Below are 11,023 nucleotides of genomic sequence, written 5' to 3' on the forward strand. Positions count from 1 at the left end.
GGGGGGGCAGAATAAACCCATGGGTGAGGTGCGTGTAGCTGGCATGACTTGTGGCTGGGGTGGTGAGGGTAGGTGCAACCTGCAGGTGGGTGGTCAGGGCAGGAATGACTTGCGGGCGGGGGGGTCAGGCATGACCTGCAGATGGGTTGGGGGAGCAGGCATAACCACCCCAGTGAACCTACACCCTCAGCCCTCCTACCCCTCTTCCCATTGGGACTTACTTGCTCAACTCTGGCAGCAGCAAACACTGATAAAAGTGGCTGCTCCCAGAGCAGCTTGTGGTATGGGGCTGAGAGTACTGGTGGGGGGGGAGGGGGGAGCAAGGGGCCATAGGGGCAAAAAGTAGGCCAGGATGGAGAAAGGGGGAGTGACAAGAGTATTCCCAGGGTTCTGGCCAGTGACTGGGCTTTCCCAGTCCTGGGGCTGCACTGGGGAAGTGGACAGAAGTTCCATGCACCAGTTTAGAATCATAGATTCATATAAAACTAGGGTTGGAAGGGACCTCAGGAGGTCATCTAGACCAACCCCTGCTCAAGGCAGGACCATCCCCAACTAGATCATCCCAGCCAAGGCTTTGTTTAGCAGGGTCTTAAAAACCTCCAAGGATGGAGCTTCCCCCACCTCTCTGGGTAACCTGTTCCAGTGTTTTACTACCCCCCTAGTAAGAAAAATCTTCCAAATATCTAACCTACACTTCCCTTGCTGTAACTTGAGACCGCTTCTCCTTTTTCTGTCATCTGCCACCACTGAAAGCAGTGGTGCTCCATTCTCTTTTGAACCACCCTTCCGGTAGGTGAAGGTTGCCATTAAATTCCCTTTCAGTCTCCTCTTCTCTAAACTAAATAAGCCCAGTTCCTTCAGTCTTTCCTCATAAGTCATGTCCTCAGCCCTCTCACCATTTTTATTATCTTTCAGTGGACCCTCTCCACTTTGTCCACATCTGTTCTATAGTGGGCGGTTGACCTAAATTGAATGAATCTGATACTACATAGATCCAGGTTTATCTTCAACCAAGTTCTTCAATTTTCAGACCAGTTTGTGTGCATGGAACTTCTGTTCTGTTACAGGTTTAGACTGCCAGTCACTGAGACCGGGTCTGTAAGTGTAAGGTCAACACTGGAATGAGCTAAGTTTAAATCAGACAGTCATTTTAAACCTGTTTTAACCTCCCCAAATGTCTGTACTTAGCCTAAAAAGCTGAAGTATTTGCTTTACTTCCTGTGAAGCCTCACTATGAAGGCCCTGATTTTTCTCCAAAGGGGCCTTCTGCTCACATACTATCTGTGTTCAGCATTCTAAACCCCTCTGCCCATATTTGCTTCTTTGAAGCATGGCTTCAGTGGATTTAAGTTGACAGTGCTGACAAACATGAGCTCTCCAGAAACTGGGTTTTGCACCTAAAACATGGAGTATGCTTATAATATTCTAAGCTGACTGTCAGACTAAAAACTTGGTTTGTCCTCTTTTTTGTTTTTGATCATTTTTAAAGAGGACTGAGTTACATATTTAAACTACTCTAGAATATGAGTGTTAAGCTGATTATGAACAACCTGTTTTGCAGCATACCACAGATACTTCCTTTTTCACAGGCCAATTCTCTGTTGCTACTCAAAACCTTAGACAATCAACAGATTCCTCCTGATAACTGAAGGGTCCGTTAGAGCACTCCTGATGGTAGGAAAAGTCAATAACGTGGATAAAAGAGAGCAGGATCTCAGCACACTTCTAATTTGAAATGGGTAGATGGTCTACAGTTAGAAAATCCTTTTATGTCACATTCAGTCCAGTTCTATAAATACACAAGTTCATTCCCACCTTGAGAAAGTGGGGGGTTTTAAGTCCATGAGAAAGCAATATCTGCCAACACACAGCATGACAAAAAATTAGACAAAAATATCGACAATATATAGAAATACATGAAAACAGTAGAGGCAAATATATTTCTCAAAGTACTGTTCAGCTCAAAGTATTCTGCTAATCATTGACATGAAAACAAATGCTAGAAAAAGAATAATTTGCTTCGTAAATGATAGAATCAGAGAAAATAATAGAAAAAAACTCAACTCATATTTGAGACTGGAAATTCTTCACATCAACCCATTTAAGCAGAGTTGGCAATGACCCCATAGGAGCCTAGTTTTACCAGACTATAGCTGTTGCTCTTCCCTCGCTCCAGAAATCACTCCTCACCTAAGCGTCTCAGTAAGGTTTAAAGCACTAAAATAAAGAATAAAAGACGCCATACCTGAGACTGTGCCCGAAGGCTGGATGGTTCATTCTGCAGCTCTTTGCGGAGAGTCCCACTACAAGGGATTTTGGCTACTTGCTCACGGCACTCAGAGTCATGCTCTTTACACAAGTAATTTTGCAACATGCTACTTCCACTCACTGCACATTCATAGAAGCTGGCACTCAGCAGGGCCGCAGCAATCCAGGTGAGTGGGGCCACAGCAGCACTTACAGTTGACAGCCATAACACTTGGAGGCAGCTTGAAAGGTGCCCAGGGCTGCTGCAGCTACACCTCTTGCGTGAGGCACAACAGCCAGTGAGCAATCTCCAGGTCCTTGTGTTCAGCAGGTAGCCGAGAAGAAAGAGAACCAAGGCAGGCATGAGAAGGAAGGTTAAGCCATACAACATGCTCCACGAATTGCAGGGACATTTGAACACTGCAATAGAGAAGATACGCTCACTGCCCGCAGTCAGCAAAGACACGGCACTGAATCCCAAAACCTTCTTGTGACCGAGGCACATATCCATTATAGTATGAAATTTCTCCATTTCTAGCTCCTGCTGCTTCTCTCTCTGATTCTTTTGTCTTTGAGCTGGATGAAATCTCACTTGGCATACTAGAATAGAAAGGGAAGTGAAACAGATCTTGCTATAAGTTAATAGAGGTGTCATTTTGTGGTACACTGTAGAACAAATGGTTTGACAATATTTAGACACAGGAAACAGCAGGTCATGCTCTGCATTCGTGCAAACAAAATAGATGAAACCAACATGCTACTTGTCCTTCTCCACGTACTAACGTAACTATTGCTGCTTCTTTAATACACCCCCAAATATTCTGGAGCGCTCCAGGGTTGGGGTGGAGGGGATACTTTAATTAGAATGGTTCTTGGAGTTGCTCTAATTAAAGCACCCAAAGACGTGGAAGCTGGCTGGAGCACACTAATAAGCATGCCCCAGCAGATCTGATTGTAATTACAGCACGTCGGAGCAACCTCCCCACGTGTACAGGCATCCCTGGAGTTTCACAATGGCTGATATAGGATTGTGACCAAATTGAGTTATACCTTAAGCTGGTTGAAATCCCTCACATAAGCATTTTAATTTTTTCATTGGCATTTTGGATGACATTTCAAAATTCAGCAAAATATTTGGAAATAAAATATGTGCATAAGTGCTATGGATCTCTGTATGTTGTTTTCAACTACTTAAACTTGCCAGCACTTAAGTTTGGCTTGTTTTTAACTAAAGCCTGATGGTGCTAAACCCATTAAATAATAACCTTCTTCTCTCCTACAATATACTATAGTTCAACTAAATCCTAATTCAAGCTCTGTACTGATGCAGTGACAACATGATTATCATCTGACACAGTTCTGCCTGACATCAGTCACTGCACCTCTCCTTTCAGAACTATAACAAAGTTTTGTCAAATGGGTGTATAAATGTAATTTTCCACTTTTGTATATATAGAGGTGTGATTTTATTTAATAAAATAAAAGGTGTGCCTTTTATTTAATAAAATTATATCCTGGGATCAATGCTACAATCATCCATCTCTGATAGTGAGTATTTCTGATTATACAGCTGCCTAGTCAGTAGCACTTTTCACAGTAGCTGATTGCTCATGCAAAGTAGTAAAAAAGTTTTCCAGGTCTACTGATTAGGTCTGCACTAGTATTGACATGTTTCAGTCCAGTTCCAACACTGTAATGTCGCTGTGTTCCCAAGGGCTCTGATTTCTAAGGTTCATGGTAACCTCTTTTATGGGACCAGAGATTGGTTTGGAGCCCTCTGGGCTAAGAACAGACAGTCAAAAAGCCTGAGGCTTAATCAATTCAATCTTTGCAGGTTAGTCTAAACTGTATAGATTGAACTGATAAGCAAGTGAACAGACATTCACTTTTGATTGCAGAAATGCAGCCACATTCCTGAAGTGGCTCAGGCCAGAAGCTCAGGGATGCTAGAGCATGCCTTCCTGTTAGGCTGGAGAATACACCATGGGCCAAAGCTAGGCCACCCACCCTGCCTGGGGGTGGAGGGGTGTGGCAAAGAAGGTGCAAAGCCTACTGGGGGGCTATGAGTTAACTTGAATCTAGAGGGGATCTGGGATGGAAGTTCAATAAACTGATTTAACATAAATCATTTAAGTCTGATACTACATCCATCCAGGTTTATCTTAAACCAGTTTTAGCCATTTGGAGAGTGGTTTATGTGCCCTGAACTTCTGTTGTGTTACAGATTTGAACCTGTTTCTGATCATTTATACCAGTTTATGTGTAATTTCTGCCCCTAGCTCTGAAGTTGTGGGAGGGTTTAAGGTTGTTAAGGATATATACCACAGTATTAGTGTTTTCACCAGTTACCTGTTCTTGGGTGATTTCAGCACAGTAGTGACCATGTGCAGACAAAATGACGGATATGTGTGCATGACACTTTAAAGCAAGCTAAATGCTTTTGCACCACTTTAATGGTGCTGGAGTTTGCACATGTCGGTGGCATATTGCGCATTAATTCCAGCTGCTCTAGGAAATTCGACAGCATAATATACTTTAAATGACATGGGGTGCAGCAAACTAAAACTCCTCTGAGGAGTTTTAGTTTGCAGCCCCTACAGCCGCGGAGCGACGTACCAGGCTCTGTGCAGCTCAGGGCTCTGCAGGAAGCCCTGCAGCAGCCCAGGAAGGCGGGCTTTGCCCAAGAAAAGCAGCGAGCCTAACTTTTTATCTTTTTTTCCCCTGGAGCCTGCCTGCCTGAGCTGCAGCTGCAGTGCCCCCTGGGGCTGCCTGAGCTGGATGCCTGCAGGTGGCTGCCGCCTGCAGAGGCAGGAGGGTTGCCACTGCAGTGAGAAGCACCAGCCCCCCCCACAGCCCAGGGACCTCTCTGCCTGCTGGCAGCTCACCCTCCCTTCCCTGCCACCAAAGAGGCAGGTAAGTCAGTGTGTGCATGACACAGGAGTTTAAAGGGCAGTAGTATATAGGCTCACTGCCCTTCAATGCAAATGTGACAGGTGGGCAGAACCAGAAGTCCCACCTCCTTAGCCCCAGCCCTTTCCCTTTGCATGGTGCGTGAGGTCACCAGCCCCGCCCCTGATGCCAGTCACGTGGTGTGTGACCTCAGCAACTCTGCCCCCACCCTTAGTCACGTGGTGCATGACATCAACAACTCTGTCCCCACCCCCAGTTACATGGTGTGTGACATCAGCAACTCTGCCCCCACCCCCCAGTCATGTGGTAGCTAAGGACTAATTAAACTGCAGCTAACTAACTAAGTCCTTTATTTGAAGTCCTTTGCAGTTAGATGAAGACTTTTTAATGACTCCAGAAAACCTACTCACCAGTACACAAGAAGGAAGTGTATGCTTCTGCAGAGAACAAAAAGCGGATGAGGCTGAAGAGTTCAGAAGACAGATAGGCATTGACTCAGCAGATCTGGTTACAACAGATCCGGTTACAACTCATGGACATAAAGTCTTCATGAAATTTCTTGTTCACATTTTCTTTTATGGCATAATGAAATACTGCTTGAGGAAGAGACTTTTTGACCTATGCTGGGGATGCACATTTGACCCAGGGAGTCAAGAAGTCCACAAATGTATTACTTGGATCAATGAAGACATAAATCAAATAATTCAGGAATTTTGCCAGGAAATATGTCTTGATAGCATTTTCACTGCTGTTATAACCATTGGATTTCCCAGGAACATTCTCAGAATTACTGAGAAACATTTAATTCAGGTTAGAGAGCTTCTAAACACTGTGTATTCTGCAGAAGATCCTAATGCTGCCCTTCATGATTTGATCACTGAGAAAGATAAAACACTCATACCCCAGATTGAACACTTAATTGCCACTAAAGATTATAAAACCCTGCTTAAGAGAAGGGCTTAGCAAAAACAGTTTAAAATGGGGGGGCTTATATCTTTTGCTGATCTTGGTGGGAGGCTGGGGGTTGTGAGGTAGATTAGCATTCGCTTTAGTGTTTTGGATCTCTAATCACATACATATAGGGTTTTTTGTAAAGATAAAACCAATGAGACTTAATGGTTACTAGAAATGATTTAAAAAAAAAACCTTCTTAGGAGAAGGGGTAACAGAATAAACTAGTAAATATTGTAAAAGTTTTTGATGGAAATAAAGACTGAATTTAAAAATATATACTGTCACAGCTTTTGTATGGTAGGGGGGTGGCTGGGATATGTGTTATAAATATAAACCAGACCACAAAAAAAAAAAAAAGATGACCATTGTGTTCAGAGCTCTTCCTGTTTTAAGACTAAAGGAGTTATCTTTTACCAAAAGGCCTGCTGTAAATATAAGGCCGACAAGGCTTAATGGTCACAGGAAATGATAAAAAACACTTCTTAGAAGAAGGTTTAACAAAAGAAATCAGTAAATATTATAAAAGTTTTTGATGGAAATAAAGACTGAATTTAAAAACGTCTCACAGATTGTGTATGATATGGGGTGGCAGGTGTGTATCATAAAGATAAACCAGATCAAAAAAAGAAAAAAGAAAAGCTGACCAGTGTGTCTAGATCTCCACATATTTTAAGACTAATGGGATGGAGTTGTCTTTTAGTGGTGACTATTTTAATACAGTTATATTTTACTTTATACATACACTATTTTCCTTCATCTATTATTTAATTTTTTAATACAGAGGACTTACTTATTGTATCATTTCCTTTATATTACACTGAGCTTATCAGGTGGGGAAGCCCCATGCAATTTTACCATAGCAAGGTAAAAATTATTTAAAAATGGTGGGTTATTTGTGACTGTGTTACTATAATCACACTAAGTTATAACAACTGTTTGTAACTGTTTTCAAACAGAACCTCTTCTTCTAAAATAGAAAAGCAGAACAAGCACATGTTTTTATCCAGTAGTAAAAGGTAATTTTTCTGAAATCAGCTTCTGAAAATTGATGTGTTTCTTGTGGGAGGAGAAGCCGTGTGTAGGGGTTAAGCAAATTTTGAATTTGTAGTGTGTGAGGAAAGTGAATTCTCAATGCTGAGATGTAAATTTTATATTTCCTAAGAGATCACACTCACCACTCCCGATGAAGAGCGGGGAGCTGGGCAGAGACCTCTAAAAGCACAAGCAAAAACCCTAGAAATGCTCAGCATGCAGATCGTAATACCCAAGGATCAGAAGACCACCGGGACAGAACAGAAGGGTATGACTCCTCAGAGGAAAACAAGCCACATACCTCTGAGAAAACCATATGTAAGACAAGGAATCACACCCCCAAAACAGGTGATCCGGACCCCATGAATAAGAAACCCAGGACTGATTACTCACACAATTAAGAGAAAAAGGAGAGTCTTTCTCCTTTTTTGAAAGATCATGATTATTGTGAAAAAAGAGGGTGGTTTGGGGTTATACTGGCAGGCGCATACATCTCAGAAAGAGCGTGCAGAGCACTTTGAAAGATCATGATTACTACCAGAGCAAAAGGGTAAATTTTACTCAGAGAGGAGGTAGTCTGTGTAATTCGGACAGCAGACATGGCCTGTATCATAAGAGGGAGAGTCATGGTAAACATGGGGGTAAGAGTGGGTGGGGAACCAGCAAGTGGCTCGTGGAACGAAAAGTAAGGGCCTGGTTAAAGAGGAGCGTGGGGAAGGCTAAACACTGGTTGAAAAAAAAAAAAAGAGATCCCCTAGGGATCCCTCAAACACTTCTCCTCCTTCCAGTCCTGATCCTTCACCAGAACCCCTGGAGCCAGAGAGAGGGGGTGGAGAATATGGTTTAGGAAGCCCTTTAGAGGGTCCCTCAAATGTACCCCAGCCTCCCAGACCTGACCTTTCACCAAGACCCACAGAGCCAGAGAGGAGAGATGGTGACTATGATTTAGAAAACCCTTTAGAGGGCCCCTCAAATGTTCCCAGACCACCCAGGCCTCCCCCACCACCGTGACCTGAAGGGTCAGGGGGTTGGGATGATGAATCTGGTGTGGAAGACAGTTTAGAGGACCCATCAAGCGCCCCCTGGTCTCCTGAGTCAGCAGAGGATGTTTTACCAGATGTACATATGGTGCGGGTGAGAAGGCAAAAGTGGTCTGTAGCCAGGTTTGGTGACATGAGGTACACTGAGGAGTTCCGTTTTGTGAATCTGGACCGTGTGCCATTACACGTGGCATACGAAACCACAACCCGAGGGGTGGAAGAAATTGTAGCAGAACTCTGCCAGAGATTCACAGGCAATGACTATGCACAGTTACATATTCAGGCAGGTAGCATGGCAAACTGTTTATATTCTCAAGCTATTAATTTAAAAAAGATGACCGCAGAGCTGTTTTTAGAGTGGTTCAGTAATCTGTTACAGAGCCAGAGAGAAATATTGCTCGATTCAACATTTCAGCTGGTTGTGGTCATTGTGAGAGGCCGGGGAGGTGGAAGCCGTAGAGTTATAAGCTCTATCCCCTGTTCCCAGATCATTACTAAAAAGAGGAAGTATTTAATTGACTTGAATACCTATGATACTAACCTGTGCTTTGCAGGCAGTCTATTGGCTGTTACAAAACGTAGAGGGGCCAGAGATGTCAAACTGCTAGATGGTGCCGAAGAAATGCATAGGCATGTCTGTATATCAAAAGGTTATGCTCCATCAAGCACTGTTTTTTGAAGACCTTGAATGGGTTAACATTCACATAGTGATGCATAAGGAAAAAATTGGGTGGAGTTTATTTAAAACACAGGATGCACCCAGATACCCCGACACCCATTTTCTTCTGCTACATGGTGAACATTATTATGGCATTTTGGATGTGAAAAAGGTGTTTGGCATAAGAAATTATTATGATCTTTGTCAGACATTGTACAACCATAGCCACACGTGCAGGTTCCAATGTCATCTTTGCCTGAGCCCAAACTGCTCTGAAAATGTGGGCAGGACACAGACATGCCCTAATTGTAAGCTGTTCTGTCATTCCAAAGAGTGCTTAGAAAGGCACATGGCCCTGGTCTCTGAAAAGCAGATTGAATGTTTGACTAAAACTCTGTGCGATGAGTGTAAATCTGACATGGACAAAAAGCATGAGTGCAAAGGGCGGCAGTGCAAACAGTGTTACGGGAAAATCACGGATATAAACAAACACTGGTGCTTTATGCGTCGGATTAAAGAGCCTGAAGAAGGCGAGGGGTACATTTTTTATGATTTTGAATATGTGCAGGAGACGGGGATGCATGTGCCCAACTACATTTTTGCAATGGAACTAAAGACAGGGGAAAAAAACCTCAGAAAGTCACAGGCAAAAACCCCCAAAAGGCTTGTAAACCTAAGCCCAAAAAGCCAGAAAGCACTTGGGAGTTTAAGGGCAAAGAGTGTCTGTTTGATTTTATTAAGGTCTTTACGGATAAAAAGTTCAAGGACTACACCTTCATACCTCACAACACCAAAGGCTACGATGGTTACTTCATTGTCAGCCAGTTATTGAAGGAAAAAATGGGCGTGAAATTAATCATTAATCATAATCAGGGTGGTAAACTTATGTGTATTGAAGTGACCAGGCTAGGCATCCATTTCATAGATTTTTAAAACTTTTTTGCCAATGAAACTTAGCAGGCTTCCACAGGCAATGGGGTTTGAAGGATGCAAAGGTTATTTCCCACATTTTTTTAACACGGCAGAAAACCAAAATTATGTGGGGCCTCTCCCAAAGATGGAGTACTATGGCATTGAAAATTTATGATGTCCGGTGAGAAAGGACAGTTTTTAGAATGGTATCAGAATAACCGCAATAAGACCTTTGACATGCAAAAGGAGCTGGCCTATTATTACCAGCAGGACGTAAACATTTTGAAAGAGGCCTGCTGCCTCTACAGGGATGACATTATGAAAATGACACAGCGGGTAGACCAAGTGAAAGTAGACGGTGAACTCCAAAATGTAGTACGCTGCATAGATCCTTTCCAATGCATCACGCTGGCCTCTGTCTGCATGGCCATGTACAGGTTTATGGTTTTGGAACCGCAGACCATAGCGCTTCTTCCCCAGGCAACTATCACAGACAGAAAAAGAGGTTATCAATCCCATCTATTCAGTGGCTAATGTACATTTTGGAGAAAGAAAATATTCAAATTCAACATGCCTTACAAGGTGGGGAATTTCAGGTAGGCCCCTATTTTTTAGACGGCTATGCCAACATTGATGGGGAACCTACGGCATTTGAATTTAACAGATGCTTTTTCCATGGTTGTGTCACTTGCTACAATAAGAAAGATCAGAACCCATTGACAGGGACCACCTTCAGGTTTCTGAATTATCAGGCATTGCACAAAACCGATTATCTCAAGAGAGAGGGTTTTACTGTTAGGAACATTTGGGAGCATGAGTGGAGGGCTCTGTTAGAAACAGACGGGGAGCTGGCAGATTTTTTAAACAGAACCCTGCTGCCTTCTCCACTGGTGCCTATGGATGCTCTTTTTGGGGGTAGAACTAATGCCATCTGTCTATACTACTAAACTAAACCTGGCGAACAAATACACTATTACGATTTTACCAGTCTTTACCCCTTTATATACAAAACGAAGGAATACCCAACTGGACACCCTGAAATCATTCATGGCAATTTCCAATCCCTGCCAAGCTATTTTGAAATAGGCAGGGTGAAACTGTACCCAACGCGAAAACTTTTTTTTCCCATGCTACCTACCAGGGTGAATGGGAAACTTATGTTCACGCTGTGCTGCCTCTGCGCGGAAACAAGACAGCAAAAGTGCAACCACACTGATGAAGAGAGGACCCTTCTGGACACGTGGTGCACACCAGAATTGAATAAAGCTAT

General features: G+C 43.1%; 1 protein-coding gene across 1 annotated transcript in view; it reads right to left on the reverse strand.

Annotated features, from left to right (window-relative positions):
• The window catches only part of FAM26F (family with sequence similarity 26 member F), a 9,659-nt gene extending 6,785 nt beyond the window's left edge, over positions 1-2,874 (reverse strand). Inside the window, exon 1 of the mRNA XM_019520057.1 lies at positions 2,246-2,874. Coding sequence (XP_019375602.1) covers positions 2,246-2,779 — 534 coding nt within the window. The 5' untranslated portion in view covers positions 2,780-2,874. The remainder of the gene's footprint in view (positions 1-2,245) is intronic.
• Positions 2,875-11,023: the final 8,149 nt, after the last annotated feature.

The sequence above is a fragment of the Gavialis gangeticus genome, unplaced genomic scaffold, assembly GCF_001723915.1.
Source record: "Gavialis gangeticus isolate Ggan-Ray unplaced genomic scaffold, GavGan_comp1, whole genome shotgun sequence".
Classification (NCBI taxonomy): Eukaryota; Metazoa; Chordata; order Crocodylia; family Gavialidae; genus Gavialis; species Gavialis gangeticus.